General features: G+C 41.7%; 1 protein-coding gene across 1 annotated transcript in view; it reads left to right on the forward strand.

Annotated features, from left to right (window-relative positions):
- Window positions 1–7,572: 7,572 nt before the first annotated feature.
- Window positions 7,573–21,535, forward strand: part of TOP1 (DNA topoisomerase I) — a 37,410-nt gene continuing 23,447 nt past the window's right edge. The window contains exons 1-4 of the mRNA XM_009645473.2: window positions 7,573–7,588; window positions 8,220–8,322; window positions 19,435–19,561; window positions 20,141–20,199. Coding sequence (XP_009643768.2) covers window positions 7,573–7,588; window positions 8,220–8,322; window positions 19,435–19,561; window positions 20,141–20,199 — 305 coding nt within the window. The remainder of the gene's footprint in view (window positions 7,589–8,219; window positions 8,323–19,434; window positions 19,562–20,140; window positions 20,200–21,535) is intronic.

Here is a 21,535-nt window from a genome sequence, read left to right on the forward strand (position 1 = left end):
ACAATTAGATACCTATCTTCCTCTGTTAAGATTCATCACCCAGTAATTCCACAGGTTTCTTCCTTTCCCTCTTTTCAACAGCAGGGAATACAGGACCTTAAAATTACAATATTAATCAAGAATGCAGTAACAAAGGGGTCTGTCTTGTTCTGAAGCCAAGTTTCCCAGCACAGCCCTTTTAAGGAAAAAGACACAATATCTGTCTGTCTATGTAGTATCTTTTGCCTCAAATAACTGTTGAAGTGTGGAGAGGGGTTGTAAGGTCGCTGATTTTACTCTGTTTCTATCAAAAGTACTATGTGTTCAAGCTCTGGCAGAGTTGGATGCCACGTGGTGTGGTTGGTTCTGGCTCAGAAGGAGTTTTGTCTTGGAGTACCTATAGCCTGGGAAATGGGTTGACTCAAACCTGTTCAGTGATGGTATATTTCCTCATGTGAACCCTTAGAAAAAGCAAGAAGGCGCTCTGGTGGGGTCTTGCTTTTAGTAATGAGGTTCCTGCCTTAGAGAGGATAAACTGGTTATTGTGCTGCACTTTTCCAGGATCCCTTTTCAGGAAGCCTTCACAGTTTTGGGGTTTTTTTTTCCCTATTTCTTCACTTTCATGATTGGAAAATGAATGAGGATCTGAAGCTTCACAACCAAGAGCTGCTTTGTGTGTTCTCCTTATGCATAGCCAAAATTAATGTAGTTGTTTTGCTGTAAACTATACAACTCCGATTTTATTCTGGTTTATGGATGGAAACAGTGAGCACTGTTGAAGTTTCAGCCTCCCTGAAGTTGTCCATCTGACCCAGTGATGCACCTGAGGTAAAATAAGTTTGTGATAGCACACTAATTGTACTTCATTTGAATTTGACTTCAAGAAGGATTTTAAGGATTTAGAAATAGCTTTCTGTAGCAATGTTGATTGTGGAGATGTCTTTCAACACTGGCAAAGGGTCACCTGTCAGGTTGCTTTTAAAAGGTATATCCGTGCCATTGAGTATAGCACTCTAAATGGGGAAGCAGGAGCCAAGCAGTCTTGTTTCAGTATCATTGTAGTTGCTTTCCTTTCCTGACACATACTGAAAACCTGGGCCTTTTATTGATTTTCATTGCTTCCCCAAAATCGGTTTCTGTTAGAGCAGATGATGACGTTGATTCTCACTTTGAGTCTGGTGGGTTACTCTGATCCAGGGAATGGTTATGGGGGACTCGGATCATGATCTCGGTGTTTCAGTCACACTCATTTCAGGATTCCAAGTGTTTTGCAGTCGGCTATTGGAGAAATAAAACAGCACAGCAAAGAGACCTGCAATACCTTTCCAGGGTAAATGTTTTATGTGTATGCCGTAGTTGTGTAAATAGGGCCAGTAAGTGACATATCCAGTTTCACGCGGGAAGTTTATTTTAGATTATGGTTTTCTGCTCCAGAGTATCATCCACAATACTACCATTTCTCTCTGAACAATGCCTTCTGGGTATGTTTTTCCGTTTTTGACACTCCTAGCTGAATATAGATATTTTCCAGTTTCTGTGTCTCTTATACCTCCAGTTCTTTCAGTCTTCCCTGCTTTATTGGAAAAGGTGTTGTCTTGTCTTGTCTCTGATACCTGGATGCCGTTCTGTTTTCTGTCCAATAGCTTTTCCTCCCCTTTTCCTACAGCAATGACAATCCATTTAAACTCCAGAAACACTGTGTAATCAATTACTGAGACACCATGATCATTCTGTGACTTCCTCCTACTGGAATACAAATATTTCAGAGAAGTTTAAACAAAGTCATAACCTGTCTAACAGCGAGGATCCTGATCCCCTATGCCGCAAACCATGCCACTTTCTCCATATGGTTGCTCTTCTGAGCCATATGGGGTCTGCAAATGGGCTTTTTCATCTCTGCCTGGTAGTTGCTTTCTCAGGTGAACAGTTCATAAATTGACCAGAACCTCACAGAGCAACCTTTACATGTGGGATCACCATTGCCCATTTAGGCAATCTGTGAACCCCTTCACTATTCATGTGAAAGATCTTAGATAATGACTAAACGTTACAGCCTCTCCACTTGCTGATATAATCTATATATTGTAAAAGTCAGTGCAATACTAAACCATTTTGGTCAGATGCCGAAGGCAAAAGTACACATTCTTTGCCAGGAATATGAAGAGTATTTTGGACACCTTGAACTACATTCATATATTTGAATGTTTATAGCCCTCCTTGGCATCATTTCATCAACTGAACCTTGATAATCTTAATAGTCCTTTTATATCCAACATATAATAAATTAAAACTCTTAAAAGTAATATGATTTGGCTGCATAAATGGTAATAAATGATAAAACTTGAGGAACTTGAAAGAGGTTTGTTCCTGATAATCTGCAGTTTTAAGAATTCTACTTTTAAGGACAGCCTGTGGGGGAGGAGAAAAATCAGTAAAATTGTTTAATTTAGGTCTCATAGTCTTTTTGCTTTGCTTACTTTTGCACAACAACAGGTGAGAAGGAAATCAGCCTAAATATTTAAAAGGCTGCAGTTGTGGAGTAGATGGTCTAACATGGAGGTGGTGCTTCAGCTGAGAAGGCACTAACTATTTCTCAAGTGGCAAGAAGGCTCGTGAGAAGTTTTTGAACTTGACCAGCTTTTGAACCTAATCCAGTGTTACTGAATTACCTCCCTTTCAGCTGCATAATTTAGCAGTGGAACTGGAGAAGACTTTCTTCTCCTTTCCAGAGAAGAGGCTGAAGAGACGCTGCTAGTTTCATCATACATGTCCTCCGTGCTGGTAGTAAAGGGCTTCTTGCTTATGCTTCAGGTTCAGGATGGCTGAATGCACCGGTAATAGACAGCACTGTACTCGTAGGCTAATGATCCTGAAAAAGTCTTGAGAGCTTGTATGCTTCTCTTGTAACAAAGAACTACTGGCGAGGCACTGGACTTAAATTGGGGCAGAAATTTCAGCCACTCATCTGAAGCAGAAGTGATACTGGAGTAACAAGAAGTTAAAAATGTTTTTCTTAGTCGGTAATGTGATGAATTTTTCATGCTGTGTCTTCATATTTGGGCACAGATTTCATTCCCAAGAATCAAGTAACCTTAAATCGCCTCTCTGGACATCAGTGTAGAAAAGCGTTGAGATATGAGGCTTCTAAACGGGCAAAATACCAGCATATGTAGCAGTTGAGGTATTTGTAGGTTGTCTCATGAGAGGAAAAGCATTTGGGGTCTTGCTGGAACCATAAGGAAAATGCAAAAAGTCTTTATTCCCAGAAGCTACTAAAGCATTTCAGAAGAACAAAGACTGCTTGCAGAAACCTCTCTGTAAGCAGGTTAATGAGGTATTCAAATCAAGCCTACAAAAACTTACAAGAAGGGGAACCAAAAGACAGCAAATATGGATGGCTAATAGATTTATCTGGAAAAGCTACTGTTGACCAGAAATTGGGGTTACCAGGTGTTAATTTGCCAGCTATCTCACTTAGTTTAGGAGACATGAGAAAGGCCAGATTGTTGCTCACATCTTTTTCTCAGTTCTTTAAAAAAAAAAAGAGATTCTAATGCAAAATGATGAAATTGGGATAAAATGGAAGTGGGATAAAAGGGGGCTGTGGGAGTGGCATAAAATGACAGTTACAGAATCCTGTATCCTGTGCCAGCAATATTCTCCCTTATAGTATTGATAGCTGTACTGATTGGGCATACGAGAACTTCTGCTTCTGTGTGATTCAGGATTTTATTAGAAAACTTGCCGTCAAAACTGAAATATGAATGTAGGAAGTAGGCCTACTTCCCTTGATTGTGATATGTAAGTAATCTTTCTGGGAGGGGTGGGGTGCAGAGAAGGGTGTTCAGAAGTGTTTTAAAAGCAAATGCGTGTCATGAAGTAAAACAGTAGAGTCCCATATAATGGTTTTGTCACCAGACTGATCTATTAATCCAGGGGTTATTCTTGTTATGAAAGGAGACTGCTTGTCATTCCTGTCTGTTGGCCCTCCGCCTCTCCAGGTGGCATCTAACTGCTGGAGGAGGGCTTTTTAACTTCATCTGGGTTCTTGTCACGCTGTAGTTAGAGATGCCTAACCTTTTACAGCTCTGTTCCTGGATAAAGAGTAAAACTGCGCTGTTCCAGTAATACGTATATACAAGTATTGCGAATAGGGTTATGACTCAGCCTTTCCCCAGAGACTTAGCGGTGGAGCGAAGGTGGGAGGGGGGGAACAAAACAGAGCCACAGACCAAAAGTGCTTAGAATTTCCCATCCTTAAGTCAGGCGTCCTTGTAATTAAACAGAGTTGAGAGATGAATCAACGTGCAAAAATGCAGAGCTGCTCGTGATTGTTGGAGGTACAGGCGGAATGGCAGGAATAGTACGGGGACTGCGGTAATCTTTTGGAGACATACCAGGCTCAGCATTAACAGACAGAGAGCCAGTGCCAGAGACATCAAGCTTTCTAGAACAGAAGAGATGCCAAAAGCTCTGTTTGGGTTAGAGGATACTGAAAGGAGAGCCTTAGGGGTAATGGATCCTTGCCCAGTCAGCATAACCCCTGTCCCCACTGTAACCTTGATGCTGGAGAGAGACTTTCTGATTTCTGAAATCCTTTAAATATCACACGAGCTTTTGGGGGTTTGAACTTTGCTCACAGTAGAGAGTGGATTTTGCTAATGCTCTTGGAGAAGCAATAGTATTTATTTCCTTGTTTAGTGTTAGAGGGAGCAGACATACTTAATGGCAGACATAAAAGGCAGGAAACAAATCTGAACGTGTGATAATGTCTGACCTCATTCTGTAGCTCATGTGAGGCTGGACCTAGTCAACTGCTGATCAGCTGCAAGCTGGGAGGGAGGTACTGGAGGCTGGGAGATTCTTCTAGTAATCAGTATGCTAAATATATCAAAGAAGATATATTACAGACAGGAACACTTCCGTTGATTGCTTCTGTGTTGATGAGCTTTGCTGCAGGGTGGCCCACTGTGTCTTAAAGTTTTGTTGCCACTTTGGTCATCTGTTGCCTGTGTAATTCAGTTGGAGGTGATGCTGTATTGGTTTCTGTGAAGTGGGGACATAAACTGGAATGAAATGGCTAAACTTGTTTCATGTCAGCCATCAAATAACCATCAGCTTGGACTGCTAGATAAAGACTTGAACAAAGCAATTCTGGTGTATGATATGCCAAAAAAAAGTATTCCGTCCTTTTTAATGACCCAGTCTCCTGAACTTCATCCAGCTCCACCCTCAAAAAAAAAAAAAGACCAAGGGCTTTAATGCCTTCTGAAGACGTATGTATATATGTCAGCTCGAGACTACTTACTAAACTCATTTGAAGTCTTCATTCTTAACCTACCTCACGGCATTGTGTCAGAAAGCAACACCATTGAGTCTGAATACTAGGCAAATATTCCAGAATAATTTAATTCTTAGGAGACATGCTTGGGAGGTGGTACGCTTACCTGCATGGAAGTACTGAATTTAAACCGTTGTCCAGTGTGAGAGGCCAAATGCCTATCCAGCCTTGACTGCTCTTGGGTGAAAGCTCTCCTGCTGGTTTTTTGCTTCTGCTTTCAAGACCCTGTGCACAACCTCCTGTTCCTCAGCTGCTTTGGCCTGACCCTCAGCCGGAATACCTTCCTGCTAGAAATCCGTTGGTAGACAGCGAAGGAAAGCTGAACAGTGACAGATACTAGCAAGCAGAGCTAGTTTAACTGGTGAGCTAATTTTTTTTTGCTGCTGTACCAGGCTTTGATTGTCTGAAAATACCAAATCATTGTAAGCAGTGCAGAGGTTTGAGGAAATAGATGTCTGACTCCAGTGTTCCCAGGGTATAGCCCTGGAACTACTTTTCAAGAGCAAATACTAATTTCAGCTGGAAAGCACGAGTCAGCTGGAAGGGAATCTAGTGATGAAGGTAAGAGACTTCCATTTTCCACTTTTTTGTGAAAATAATCTTGTGGTTCTAAGCTCTAAAGAGAATAGCGTTGTGCTCAGTTGCACACGTTTTCCATCGATTGGTTAGTTGAAAAAAATTGACTCTGTGTTGGTATGTGCCTCCTTAAAAAGCAAGTGTGTTATAAAATGGGTGTACATAGTTCTATGTATAGCATCGTGATGGTTTTTCTAGCGATTTACCTATTCATCAAGTGTAAATAGATGGCTGTTCACTTCAGCTGGTGCTTCAGGAATCAGTGAGTAAACTCTCTGTGGAATAAAACCCAGGCAGTTTGCAAACAGCCTGAGCTTCCAGCTACTGGCTGAACTGAAGAATCTTAAGTGTGAAATGCACTGCGAAAACATTTTTGCCAGTGAAATGTGTGTTGTCCTGGTGGGAAGAAGGGTACTGAGAAATTGCTTCTTGGCAGTTCAGGGAGTGTAGGTGTCCAGTCCCCACACAGTTTGCCAGAGATGTCTGCAAAGCTCTGCCTGCTGTGAAATAGATTTTGCTGTTTAGGTACTTGAAAAATCTTAGGTGTTTTTGTGCTGTAACACCAAATGTTCCACATAACCTGCCACGTGCCTGTATACCAAAATATAGAAAATTAAATCGTGTCCTTTAAATGTATATGCTGTATACACCAAAGCACTAGAAAGTGTCGCCAGGTTCAGGAGGATTGAGTAAAGATGCAGAAGGCAAGTTGGAGGCTTGAATGTCAGCATTCATCTGTTGTTTTATGTTGTCTTACTGCAGGTGTCTGAAAACCATACCTAAAGTTATAGAAAGCAATAGATTAAAATCTTATTCTGTTGGAAATGTGACTGTGGGTATGTTTCCACTAAAACCAGTTGAATGTTTTGAGGTTGTAAGAGCTGGTGTCAGTTAAGGAGAAAAATGAATTTGTGGTGAAAGACTTGGAGTCAGAAGAATGAGGCTTGTTCCTGGCTCCGCAATGCGTTTCCCATGTGACTGCAAAAGTCACAAAATCCTTGTGTTGCAGTTTTCTATTCTCAGTGTGGGGATACTAGCCTTTTTAGAGGCACAGTAGCATCTTTACAATTAATTAAGCATTAATATCTTATATCCAAGATCTCTGGTGGAAATCCTGGCACTGTGATCTGAAAATGATTGCCAAAGTCAGCACAGCCTGTTAGGTATCTTGAGGAGCTTATTTAATTTTAGTTGCTGTGAGAAGTATGTTTAAAAAACCCCCAAAAACTTAACAAAAAAACCCAAAAAACTGGGGGGAGTCTTTAAGCATGCACACATTCTTCCCAACGTTACAGAGACCTTGACTGTAAACGGTAGTAGTGCCTTTTGGGATGGGTTTGAGGTGCTAGTTCAGCCTCAGCTCCTTTTTGATCTACATATAAAGAACATTTAGGGACCTAAAGATGCTTGTAAATGAGTTTATTTACAATTCAACTATGTTTCTCTTTTTCTGTGCTGGATCTATTTCCTTGGTGCTTTAAAGGACTTTTTTGTACAGTAGAGTTGTCACTGAGGATGAGAAGTGTCACTTGGAGTAGAAACTGATACCAATAAAATTACTATGTTCATGTAGATTTACTTGAGAGCCATCTCCCGTTTCTGACCTGTCATTTAATTTGGACCAGTCCTAACCTGTGTAGGTGGGTTACCACCAGCACATACTCGTTACAGCCGTCATGTTGGATTTTCTTGGTGGGGCTGTTATCGCAGGGAGGTAAGTGTCTCCTGCAGAAGAGAAGCAAGAGAAGAGAATCCCTAGTCCTCTTTTCTTTTCACCTTTTCTTTTCCCTCATTACTCCCTTTCCCTTGCTGCGTACCTGTCTTGTCATGTACTGTTGGGGATAAGAATAAGATGATTTTAATTGGGGGGAGAGGGGGGAACTGCTTTGTCTAGACTACATAGCAGTCTAAATTCTAGGATTCAGCAGGCTTAACATTTCAGCTTTATGCTCTGTTCCTGTATCCTTATAATCTATTTGACATGAAATACTTGACAGGCGTAGGAAGCTAGATTTCCCATCTGCCAAATAAGATTGAACTTGCTGTAGCCATACTCACCTATTTAATAAGGCAGGTTGCATTTCTTCAGGGTCTATAAAGCATTGAACTAAAGACCATATAAGTGCAGCTGTTGCCAAGATGAATTAACTTGTGCTGCAGGAACAATTAATCCATTTAGGACCTCTGAAACGAAGATTTTTGTTACAAATTTTGAATCACAGAAAATACTGGTATGGGTGGGGAAAAATGAAGGGGTTCATGAGGGAGGCATGGAGATTTCTCCCAACTTGATTTCTTAATTTTTTTGCCTCTCTGCTTGCAGATTCTCACAAACACAAAGATAAACACAAAGACCGAGAACACCGGCACAAAGAGCACAAGAAGGACAAGGAAAAAGACCGGGAAAAGTCCAAGCACAGTAATAGGTGAGGAAAAAGTCAATGAAGTCCTCATAGGCTAAAACACTGTTGCGCATGCAGTCTTACAAGAATTACTCTGATTAATATATGAGGATGGAATTGCTACATTTGGAATATGGTTTATATGAGTGTAGGTGCTTTAAGCCTAACTTCTGTCATTGCATGCATTTCCACATGGGTAGCTGAAGTAGTGTGCCTTGCAAATGTGAGCCCATGCTAATGTCTAAAAGATTATTGTAGCTTAGTGTTATTAAAGGCATTGAAAACTAATTTAACCCTATCCTCATGAAAATTGATCAGTTTTGTTCATAATCTTTTTGGTGTGTGGTTCCAGTTGTTTATCAGAAATGAGGAGCTCTCTTGAGTGTTGGTATAAACCCTGATGCTTTAGCATAGATGAACCTGATGTGACTACTCAGCCTCCTAATAATTAGAAGTGTCTGGAGAGTTGGTCCCCCAGAATGATGGTGATATCCTTAGCCTGCTACCACAATGGCTGGATATCTCAACACTGTGAGGCAGTGTTATGAACTTCTGCTGAGTTAGATGATGAATTTGAAAGGATTGCATGCTGTTTTGTCTGATGTGGTTGATACGCTATACTGGCATTATATGGGGAAGGTATTTCATGCTGGTCACCTGACATATCATCCACAATGAACATAAACACTTATTTACTCTGTGATGACCCGTAGCTCTTGAGGTGGTGGTGAATTCCACGGTCCGGTTGATACCCTAGCCTAGGCTGTGAACTGCAAGAACCAAGATGTGCAGGTCTGTCTGTGGTGATTTGGTATGAGGGAGCACGGGGCACGTGCGTCACATGCAGGATGTTATTCAGAAAAGCTTTCCTAGTTGTTAACTATTGACATGCAAGTGCTGTGGAGCCTACATTGGCAATGAAATTGCAAAAAACCGTCCCTGGAGGGTAAGTTTCGGTTGTCACACTTGCTGAATGGCAGATAGTGTTTACGCTATGGCCAAGGAAGTTCTATTAACTAATTGCTGTGCAATTGTGATAACACAATCTAAAAATTAATAAAAAAGCTTGTGTTAATGATATCTATTAAAAAGTGTGGAAAGGAGGACAGAGTCTGTGCTGAGCAGTGGGTTTGTTTTATTGGGGTTGCACTTTATTTCTTTGAGTTTTCTGTGAACTTCTGAGAAGTTACACAACCTTACTGTTCTATGATATGTTTATTTTTTTTGAAAGTAAATGGTTGACGGGGGGTGGAGGGGAGAGGGCAAATCTAGGCCAAATAACTTGCAGCATTTACTGGCTTCCACAGCAAAGATGAAATGCTTTGGACCCAATGTTTGCACTCTTCTTTGTTCACATATCTACATTGCCTTGATTTCTGATTTTCTTTTTTCTGTTCTTCAAGCATGCACCCCAAAATTGATTGTCTCACATTTCCAGATGTTCATTGCTTCACTTGAGAAACTATTTTCCTGCAGTCTTAGCAAAGTACTCCTTTTGTAATGAGTAATGTAAGCACTTTCTTTACATTTCCAGAATTCATTAATTATTTGACCTTATTTGTGTAGGAGTTGGAAATGGTCAGTGTATTTTTAACTGGGAGAACTAATTATGGCTTATAACTTGAAGCTGCACACTATTGATTGTGTAAACAATAAACAACCAAAACAGTGGAAAGGAGATAAGAATGGCTAATGTGTTTTGTGAGGTGTAGCTCCTGAGATATGTAATCATGCTTTATCTTGAAGTAATTCCTTCCTTCCTACAGTCTTGTCTTGAAACCCTTGTGAGAAAGGCATCGTGTTTTCTAGGCACCGTGCCTAAAGCTTCTGGTCACTTTCATTTATCTGTTAAGTGTTCATTTGTCCTGTGAGCACAATATAGCACATCTCTGAGTCCCATAACAGGGTACATCTATGGATGGCATGACTGAGCGTAGGCACATGCAGGGGTTTTGTTCAAGGTGTGTTTTGGGGTGAGATTACATCACCCTGCTTTGCCCCTCGGGCCCCTGCACAAGGTGGGGCTTCACTTCCCTGGGCTGAGTGCACAGCTTGCAAAAGGTTTCTGTAGCGCGTTTTCTGCCTTTCAAAACTGTCACCTTAAAAATGAATGTATTATAGTGCTGAATTGTGGGATCTGGTCTTGAAGGTGGTGCTCAGGGACGAGAATGTACGCGGACATGCGTGTGGTGCTCTGGTTGGTTTGCTCCTTCAGGAGTGCTCTAAAATCTTCACTGCCCCGATTCATGCTCAGTCATGCACAGGGTACACGGCTGTTTGCTCTCTAAAGCCAGCTGACTTCTAAGACAAACTTTTTAGAGATAATTGACTTCATAATCAAAAATGAACCCTTTAATTCAGCTGTCATCCACATAATGCCATAAATGTAAGTTCTATCTGTGAGGATCAGGTTTAGGTAGTTATTGTCTTGTGAAGGAGATAGCCCAGCAGCTCATGACATGGGTGTGGAGGTGGAGGAAGATCTGTGGTGAGCAGGGAATTGCTCAGAGGGGAGCTGCTGGAAACACACGCTCGTGGCCAGGCGACTGCCAAGTATTCATGTGGAAGGTGTGAATCCAAGGATGGCGGAGGCCACACTGGTGAGTTGTGGGACAGGATGGGGAAGGACTGAAGCAAGCTGAGTTTCAGTTCAGATTCTGTTACTACATTCACTGTACCAAAATACTTTCCTGGGCAGAGCCAAGAGAAGTCTGAATTTTAGGATGGCCCATGTGACTGTCCAGTGTCCATTATTATTGTACTGCTAAGATGGGTTGCACAGGGCAGGGGAAAGGGGCGTTTGATTACTTTTCCATTTTTAATAGCTTTTAATTTTGCTAGCAGTGGGAGGGGAGGAAATTGTTTTGTGGGGAAATACTGGAGAATTGTCTTCTTTCAAAAGGGCTCTTAGCTGTGAGGTAACAAGACCCAAAGCAAAATTGTTCTTGGGAATCTTGTCTTAGGCCTTTGTGATAGAGCCTTCCAAAGGGCTGGTTCTAGGTCCAGCTTATTTTGATACTTGGTTGTCATGGCTGTCACTGCTGAAAAAGATTCCTCATGCAGATGTGGATACGCAAGTGGAAGAAGTGTGTTGTCAGCTGCACTTACTGAACGGGGATGCTATTTTTTCAACCCCTTTACTGGTTAGGCAAAGGATTTTCTTGACACTGAGCTGGTAAATGTCCATTCTTCCCCAGTGTCAGCCAGTTGTGCCTGCAAGCGAAGTGAAAGCTGTTGCATTTTTAGCAAATGGGTTCCAAATCCATGGAAACTCTTCGCTTGAAAGATTTTCAGGCAGGTTAGAAAATTCTGTTTCCAAATTTTTCAAGTTTGCAGCTAGGAGACTCTTTCCTGGTGACGCATTTGCGTTGGTTTTGGGAACAAAATCACGTACTGATGGATCTGTTTTTGTGGTGGATTCTCTGAAGCACGAGTTTCTTTCAAAAAGCAGTTACTTTCTCACCCATTGTTCAAAGGGCACCTTCACCTTGAAGGGGCACCTTAGGTGTCTATTTTTTGGATAATATCTGCTAGGTAGGCTACTACTGACAGCAGCTGGTCATCAACAAGTGTGCAACGCTTGTCTTTTATAAAAGAAAGCTCTTTAAGTTTGACAGCTCTTTTAAGCCTTTTGCAGCGAGATAAGTGGTGAACCTCTGTGGTACAAGAGATTTTCATGGTTGCTCTCCATCTCATTACAACTTGGTGTAAAGACTCTACTGGTCAAAGGTCTTGTTTTTATAAACAAAGGTGGTGAAGTGCCCCTTCCAAAACCCACCCCATCACAGTGCCACCATGTTCCTGTCCCTCCGCTGTGACTGTCCAGCACCTGCTGTCTGCAGCAAAAACCATCAGCTGAACCCAACTGCAGGGGACCAGCAAACCTGAGAGCCTCTGCCCTGCTGAGGATTGCGACACCCATTTTGATAGGGGATATTTCTTCACAGAAGAATTTTGAAGGAAAAAAAACCTGCCTGTTTGTACTGAAGTTTCTCCTTTGATAATGAAAAACAAGTGAAAAATAGGCATTACTCCATTAGAAATTAAACAAAAAAATTCCAAGGTAACAAGAATGTGGGATTTTCCAATGGTTTTTACCTGTATGGGAAATTTTTAAAGCACCTGATAAAAGCCTGTCACCTGTTGCTAAATGGACAATGAATCTATTATTAGAAAAGTTTATCTTGGATTAATAGAACTGCATGGAAATATTAAGAAAATCCATTCTGTATTTCAGAAAAGCTGCTGTGTTATTGCAAAAGATGTGGTGGATCTTTAATAATTCTCCAAGAGGTTGAATGATGCTTGAGCAGAAATCCAAGCCATGGTTGTTGGTGAAACTTGGGTTTGTGTCTCTGTGGCTTTTTATACAGTGTGTAAAGAGTCCCCTGATTGCATTCTGAGAAGTACAGTACTGCATCGGGCATTGTGTGCAGTGAAGAGCATTGTCTGGTTGCGTTTGAAGCAGATCCGTTTTATGTCTGTCTGTAATAGTTTGGCAATTTCATTTCCTGTCCTGTACTTAAAAAAGGCTTTTAAAATAAAACCTGCATCAAGAAGGCAGAAGAACTCCAATGCAGGAGAATAAATGTTTCCTGTATCCAGACTTTGAAAGATCTAAACTGCCACGATAAGTCTCAGGAATACCTAAAATAGATAATTTTGATTTCATATGGCAGAAGTGTGTGGAGTGGTATGTAGAACTTCTTAATTTTGCTTCTTGCTTTCCTCCTCTCCCACTCACAAGATGACACTTCTGTATCTTAACCACACATTTACAGCTGTAGTAAACTGGGAGAGAACATTTGTATGCCTCAGATCTTCTCCATCACCCCTCAAGGAAAGAAAATACAAAGCCCACTTAAGAAAAATCCATATCAAAGAATAAATCCACATTGCTATCAAGCAATCTCTATCAAGCAAAGTGTTTTCTTTTGTTCCTTTTCTCAGCCCTGTACTTCCCGATCCCAAAAGAAAATCTAATACACACCCATTAAATATAAAAGTCAGTGGTTAAACAAATAAAATGAAACAAATTAGATGTGGCAATAGGTTTCTGAGCTGTGGGACATGAGCATTTCAAACAAGTATACCATGTAAAATAATGAAATAATGGGTCCTTTGAAGCCAAGCCCTGTTAGAGATTGGTGTTTGCAGTAGCAAGTGTCTCTCCGCCAGGTGTCCTGGGCTTTGTGCATGGAGTGTGGGCTGCCAGTAGGCTGAAGAGTGCAGAAATGCCTGTGACAGGGAAGGGGAGTAAAGAGGCTGCTCCGGCAGCACTGATCCGTGTTGTCAATGTGACAAGCATCTGAGCCGCAGGAAGAGAAATCTTCTGTCAGATTGCATATTTCCTCAGTTTACTAAATCTCCTGTGATCACAGCTTGAGATGAACAGAAGCATGGAACACACAAGGGTTTTATAGACCTGATCTTCACTGGCACCTTCTAAGTTTTATGAGTTTGCTAGGAAAAACACAGATTCCAGGTGTTTGCTAGTCGTGAAAGAAGATAAATTTCAGTTCAGACTTCTTGCACAGCTCTTCTGATTGATTATGTGATCCCGAACTGCTAAGAATTGTGTGCAGTGGGGGCAGGAAGAGGCAGGGGTAGCTGACGTAGGGGAAAAAGCTATTCTAAAGAAGATTTCAGCACCCCCGTTCCCTCACGTGGGTGGCTTTGTTTTTATTCCCCATTTGAGAGCACAGTTCACCTTGATCAGCTTTCTAATGTGACGCTGCCTTCCAGTAGTAAAAATTTTTGCTTTTCATTTAGTAATATACCTGATTCTCACAGATCTATAGAGAAGGTGCATACTAAGCCTGATCCTCGTCTCAATGTGTGAATATTGCTCTACTTTCTAATATTTTTATCAGCTGTTCATTAGTCCAGCTTTTTATCTTGTTCCACTTGCTGAAGGCTTGATCTGTTATCTGTGAAGACTGGTGAAAGGACTCCTTTCAACTCTGGGAAAAGTGGTTTCAGGTTTTTCTTTATTGTATTGCTGAAATCCCAGCAGAAACATTGGGGCTCACGTGTCCATTCCCTGTAATGCCATATGATAACCCTCTAACAGTGAGCATAAAATACTGCAAGCCAGCTGAAAACTTGTCCTTTGCTGGCATGCCTTCTGTTTCTGAAATGTCCCTGCACAGTCAGCCATTCCTTCATATGCGTTAGCCTGAATATGATCACAGTTTTCCATTAATACTTGATTACGTCAAACAAGACAGGGGCTGCGTAACCTATGCTCTGTTCCTATTGTGTTTTGAGATTTCACTAAAATCACAGCTCCCTTATTTTACGCTTCAGTTGCATTGTAGCAGCTCCTGAGCAGGCAAGCAAAGCTGTGCTTGCTAGTAGCAGATTCCCAGTCATGAGCTTAATTACAGCTGAGAATATGTGAGAGAGGAAATAAGAGACACTTTATCTAAAGCATCCTTCCCAGCTTGTGATTTTGAAGCTGGAATGGAAAGGGCCTGGGAAGGGATTATTAACGTACATAAATGGCACCTGAAGAATGCGGTGTTAAATTACTGCAAAGCTGTTGTAGTTTGAAGAAGGAAGCTGTGATCTGCACATCTGCCATTCTTTGGAAACACTTTCCACTTGTGACTTTCCCGTGTGATCGTAGCCCCGGCAGCTGCTGCCAGGTGCCTGCTCTCCCTTCCTCTCCCTCTCTTCCCTCCGGTCCTCCTGCAGGCCTCCTCGCTGGGAAACACAGCCATGCTTTCAAGGGAAATGGCTTCTCCTGTTGCATTTACTGCTTCGTGCGCTTTACCCTGAGCTCTCCAAGGCCTTCAGATGTCCTTGTTCACCCTAAAACTCTAAATGAAAGACAGTAAGCAAGCCAGCAAAAAGGCTGTAGTGCATTTCTACTCCTCTGGCCTTTGAACTAAGCCAGTACCATCATACACCTCTAGATGTAATCCCTGGTTCTGCCTGTGTTAATACGGTGTCCTACTGTACTTTGTTACCTTTTAAAAAACCAGCAGTGCAGGTCGTCAGCATTGAGCACCTTCAGAGGTGTAAAACTCCCAAGTGCCGTTGCAGTGGTTCTGGGTGAAAAGGAAGATCTTATTTTGTCAGCAAAGCTGGGTATTTTTAAAACAGATTATGAAGAACTGTTCTATGATCCAGTTGTCCTCTTTTCAGGCTAACTTGCGCTGAAGCTTCCCTCTATCTTACGGGGGTTATGCTGTCCTACTTCAGGGACTTCAGGCTGGCTTGTCAGCAGAGGGGCATGTGTAGCAAAGGATCCACAGTGCTCCGAGACATGAATTCAGGATAAAATTATCTGGGTGCATGCAGTGTTGGGACCTTTTTGTTGGGTGTGTTCAGTTTCTTTAAAAAGTAATTTTTTTTCAGTTTTGAATCGGCCAGAAAGACAGACTTCCGATCTTCAAATTGTTCCCAGTCCCTCCTATAATAATAGCTTTGGGGTTGCCTGGAAATAGCTTTCCAATAGAAGGCTGAAACCTCTTCTTCAGGGTAAGGATGACATCCTGTTGCCTTCTCTTTTCTTTTGAGATTAGTGTGGTGGTTAAACTGTCTTCCCCTGGAGGCTCACATAAGTATCTTAGCCAAATGAAAGACCAAAGCTTCTCAGCTTGCTGGCTGAAGTTAATATCTGTGCAGCTCATTTTGCTTTTGGAGGAAAAAAAAAGTTACTCTTCTCAGGGTTGTTGCTTGAGGCCTTTGTTATCAGCGTGTTTCCAAATGAGCTCTTCTGAGAGATTCAGATTTCGGGCCCTCCTAGGGAAGAGGGGCATACGCATTCACTGTTGCACATGTCAGAAAATCTTTTGGACCAAGTTGTTGAAGCCAGAGCTGTGGTCCAGTGTCCAGAAACATGTAGGGCTGGCAAGTAGACTATTTACAAATGAGGGAAAGAAATTTATGCTCATTTTTTACATTGGAGCAAGTAGCAGGTGAAATCAGATTCTTACCTGGGGAATTTCTTCCAGTCACATACCAGGAGCAGCAGCAAGCAGGACCCCAGGGCCCAGCCACCAACACCCTTGTTTTGTGAAACTGGAGACAGTTTCCTTGGGTTATCTGAGCCCACATTGCTTTGGTGAGAAATCTTACTGCTCACTGCAGAGCAAAGGGGAAGGATAGTCTTGTGATTAAAACATAAAAATAAAACCCAACAACTAAGACTGAGTCAGGAATCCAGACTTCTTGATTCTGACGCCGATGCTGAAAAATCTTAGCTTTAGATTAGACTGCGTAACAGCTTTTCAATGGTGGCTACTTACTCTCTTTCAAGAGGGATGTTATTTGGGCTTCTACTTGAGCAAGCCTAAGTTTTTAGCACTTTTTTTTATTCCAGCCATAGTCTGTAAGCATTCAACATGCACACACAAATTGTCACTGCTTCTCTAGGCCAATGGGGTTTTCTTGCTTTTTCAGCATTAGCTTTGCAGATGTAGATTGTCATTATTAATTTGCCTTTAATCGTGTTTTGTGTACATCCCAGGGCTCTACCAGTCACGTATTGTAAGCTAGTGCTTTTGGCTGCTAGCGAGGAGGAGTATGGTGCTTTTGGAAACTTAAACTTTTGGGTATTTTTTGGTTTTTTGCTATTCCAAACTCTGAAGCAACAGACACTGTCATGAACTTTACACTAGAGAACTAACTCTATTGATTGCAGCATGTACCATGCTTTGAAAATGCAAATTGTTCTCTGAGTAAAACATGTTACTTCAGGTAGGATTTAAATATCAAATAAGAACAAGAGAGAGTCAGAAAATAGACACAAGCAGACTTGCGGAGAACAAAGTGGGTCTAAGCCTTGCATGTTTGTTCATTATGGTTTTTCCTGTGTGATGGTAATACCTTCGTAATTGTAAAACTTAAATCTTTGGCAAATGAGGTAGCTGGCATACAGATATCAGTACAAGATATCAAGTCACAATTTCCACACCTTCCTGAGTTTAAAAATTGTTAGTGATGTATGGGGTTTGTGCTTTGTCAATGAATCTAGTTGGAGCAAAGGAAAATGAAATAGGTGTCTTGAGTCTGAGACTGGTACAGAAACCGTGATGTCAAATCTGAACAAGAGAAGTAGGCATCTTGTGGGTTTCCGAGATCCAGTGTCAGGATGTTCTGTGTATGTACTTGCATGTCCTGATCACAGTGTACATAACACGATCTGCTGGGTAAGAATAGTCTGCAGTTGTTGAACCTTCACTCACAGGCAACATGTGGTGCTGTGTGTCTTTATACAAGAATTTCTAGAGTGCCAGTTGCCTTTTAATGTTTAGATACTCCTTTACAGTTTTATATGTAGTATGAAGAGGTCACTAGAGAGTTAAAATGAAACTGGTTTCTCCCTACAGATCTCTTTCAATGTCACACCATACGTGAATATACTGATTTCCTTCAGAGATGGATTTTCATGCTTTAGCTGCTTGGGCTTAGAGGGTCAGTGTGTATTTGTTGGAGTGTGTGCTACTCTGAGCGTGAATAATTTAGACCTTTTGCAGTTTCAGGTCCCTTCGTGCTAGTGTTACATGAGGCTCTGAAACTCTCCATGTTGGACTTTACTCTGCACTTCTGTGGCTGGGTGTGGGTTGGCGTATTGGTGACTGGTTGCCTTCCTCTTAATCACACGCGAGCTTTATGGGTGCTGGTTAATGTGCTGCTTGCTTTCTGTAGCCATCAAACATCTAACCCTTTTGCAGTCTGTTTTTTTATGATAGAAGACTTGAAGCATTTTTAACAATCACGTTCTTACCTGGGGTTCCAGGCTTGCTATTTTTCAGGTCTGTTTTCCCCCAGATCAGTTTAGGCGTGCACTTGAGTGTTGAAATAACTGAAATAAGGAAGCTGCCTGTTTCTAGTAAAGTTTTGCATTGCATTGCGTAGTCTTAAGGAGAAGCAGAGTGCGTCCCAGAGGGCAGTAGTGGTGGAGTCAAGTGCTGAGGCAGGAGGAGTGTGAACTGCCAGCTTGCTTGGTGCCTAACCATGCCCAGTAGAAGACAGCCCAGTTTCTACCATGACTTTGGCTTGCTTAAGCCTAGGGTGACCTCAGGGAGTGCCTTATAAATGTGAGTTGAAGGCCTGTTGAATTGACAGGCTTGCTGCTTGCCTTCCACAACAGTGCTGCTAATCCTTATGGCCAGTTCTTGCTGTTTCTATCGTGAGCCTCCAAGAGCATTTCTCCACTTTCTGGCTACAAGGGTCAAGTCATTCCATGAGAAAACTCATTTTCATTTGAAAACAGCCATGTGTCTTTCTGATTGATAAGACAAACTTACAAATGTGATCCAAATTTACCCAAATGTTTCAGAAATCAGCAGGGGGTAGAAACAGAATAAAAAAAGGTTGATTTTCTTTTCCTTGGGGGCATTTTTCCCTCTGTTCTGACCATAAAGAATTTTGAGTATTTAAACTCTCAATACGGTTATCCATAGAACCAGACTCTGAGTAGCAGCAGACCAGATTCCTACTTGGAAACACCTTTGAGTTCCCATCCTGCGTGGCAGGGTCATCTCAGCTGAGCAGGGCTGGGCTGGCCACGGTGGTGAGGCACAGTTGATGAAGCAGCTCCAACTGAGGACTGCAGCATTATTCCTGCCTTTTCTGTTTGACTTTGCATAAACACAAGGACGTTGCATATCCTGTTTGCTCTGGTTTTCCCATCTGTTTGGGAATAATAGAGATCAGCGGTTTTCTCTTTAAGTTCCAGAGATGAGAGCTGCTACAGTGGCAAACTGTTGTCTGAGCAAAAGCTGACATGGGCATTGATGGGACTGGCGGCTCTGATCCAGTGACCTTTTACGTGCACTAGGAAAAAGATGAAAAGCAGACAGTGGGAATTTAACCTAAAGTGTTGAGCTTTAAATGTAGCAGCTATGGATTTCCTCAGCAATCTAGTTTGACAGGGGTTTTCCTGAAGTGGAGCGCTTGGTGGCTGTGGTTTTGTGGTTTGTTCCCCTCCTGTTCCTCTTCCTCCCAAGGAGAATGGATGGCATGTGACAGGAGACTGTGGTGGACCTTCCTGTTAAGGTGATCCCTTATTTTATTGGGTTTGTAATTATTAAAACGTGTGACTCTTTACTGCTGAAAGTTGTCTGCATTAGTCAAGTCTCCTCGTGTTCCCCTCTGCAAACATATTCTTTCATCTTGCAGTGAGCACAAAGATTCCTCGGAAAAGAAACACAAAGACAAGGAGAAAACCAAACACAAAGATGGCAGCTCAGAGAAACACAAAGACAAACACAAAGATAAAGACAAGGAGAAGAGAAAGGAAGAGAAGGTAGGTGTTTCCTGTGGGAGAGATAGGAGGATGGTTCTGGTTTATACTACTGAGTGGTACAAACTTGGTGGGTTAGATGTAGTTTGTACGTCCAAGTTTTTATCAACCTGGGGAGAATTATCCTAATGCTAACCCAGAGACTTGGTTTGTGGAGTGCTACATATGAACTTGTAAGGGCTTCATCTGCAGGTGTTGTGAATGGGAACAGTTCCATGGTGGAGCTGTGTCCACTGGTTCCACACTTTTTTCCTGTGTTACTTTGTACTTTGCCAAGCTTAGATTCAGAGACAAGGGAGAAAAATCTGTTAGATCATATTTGTTCCATGCAAGGACAAACTATACACTCAACTCCGATCTCCTGAAGAAATTGGAGGGCCAGAAAATACTGAATTGACTAAGACTTACAGAAAATTTTGACTTTTTGGTTTGTCATGAAGGTCACTAATAGCTACAGGGGATGAAGGTGCAGTCACAGTGCCCTTTGGTTCCTTCCGCAAGTTAACTATCCTGCTTGCATGTTGGAAAAACATAAGGTGTCCTGGGCAGTGCTAATCAGCTCCTACTTTCTATGTTTTTCAGATGAAATCATCTTCTGGTGATATAAAAATAAAGAAGGAAAAGGAAAATGGTTTCTCCAGGTAAGAAATCAGGTCTATGATCTGAAAAAAGTAGCAGTTTGACTTTTCTTAGGTGCTCAGTGTTGACTCCTCTCACTTGGTCTTGGGAAAAAATTGGAATGCTTTTGACCCCTTCAGAGAATACATTCTTCTCAATTACAGAAATTGCTAATTGATCTACTTACTTAGTAACTGGAGATGGGAGCTGTTGAATACCTGGTATCTGCCTGCACATGCTGGGTTTGTCCAAGGATTAAATAGTTGAATTCTGCAGAGGAAAGATTGAACTATGGAAACATTGGTAGCTGGAGTTGAAAGAGCCTCTGTTGTAAAATTGGTACTTGAACCCTGCAGTCAATCTTCTGGAGATGTGGCCTTGTAAAGACAGTCCAGATTGCCTCTGAGTGTCTCTTCTGTGAGTGACTGCAGCCTAAAGCCTTTGCAGAGAGGAGTGACGAGTAAGGAGGGTGCTTGTGTAAAATCAGAAGTACCTTCAGAAAATGCCTAGATGTCCTACTCTACTAAATTCCTGCTAATAATAGAGCCTCCTGGACTTAGGTGCTGTATCAGACATCACTAAGTAGTCTTACTAAAAACCTTAAATGAGCAATTGATAGAAGAGTACTTTTTCTTAATAGCTAAGATCTCTTGTGACTTGATTAAATCCAGCCATTGGTTATTTTTTAAGGTGGTAAATCCAGTCCACTGACTTACTGGAGGTCTGTGATATGGTGGATACATGTGTTTGTATCTGTTAATCAAGAAAAGCTTTCAAACACGTGTCCAGTATTATGAATCCACTTTAAAAAGAAAAACAAAACCAACCCGAAGTCCTTCCAGTCTCACCATGTTCTGTGGACACAGAGGGGTTGGGAGAAGACACCTGTCTAGCCCATGCCTATTAGTTATTCTTTGTGTATTTTAAATGTGCCCTGTTGACATGAGTTCCTCCAGGGTTCCCTTCCAACCCAAAACATTCTATGATTCTATCTGTTTCGTTTTCTTACTCCTATTTAAAAATGCAAACTAAGTAGTAATGCTTGGCACAGGGAAGAGGCGCCCTCTCCAGGCCCTTTTGGGGATACTCTGGGAATAGAAAGCAATCACATTTAGGTGTTTCATGGTGTAGGAGACAGTTAATAATAACTCTTTCTAGCCTCTACTGTTCAGTAGAATTGCATGCATGTGCCAATCCCACCAGGGATGTTCGGTGTTCTCCTATCAAGGTAACTGGGTCCTCTTTAGGTCCAAGATTTTTTTGTGTGTTTGAGGAAAGCCTGGAGGAGCCATCACAATTGTGCCTTTTTCAGGGCCAAAAGCTGGCTAAGAGTAAAGTAATTATTTTCTTCTTTTCCTG

Source organism: Egretta garzetta, unplaced genomic scaffold, assembly GCF_000687185.1.
Source record: "Egretta garzetta isolate BGI_Z169 unplaced genomic scaffold, ASM68718v1 scaffold188, whole genome shotgun sequence".
Classification (NCBI taxonomy): domain Eukaryota; kingdom Metazoa; phylum Chordata; class Aves; order Pelecaniformes; family Ardeidae; genus Egretta; species Egretta garzetta.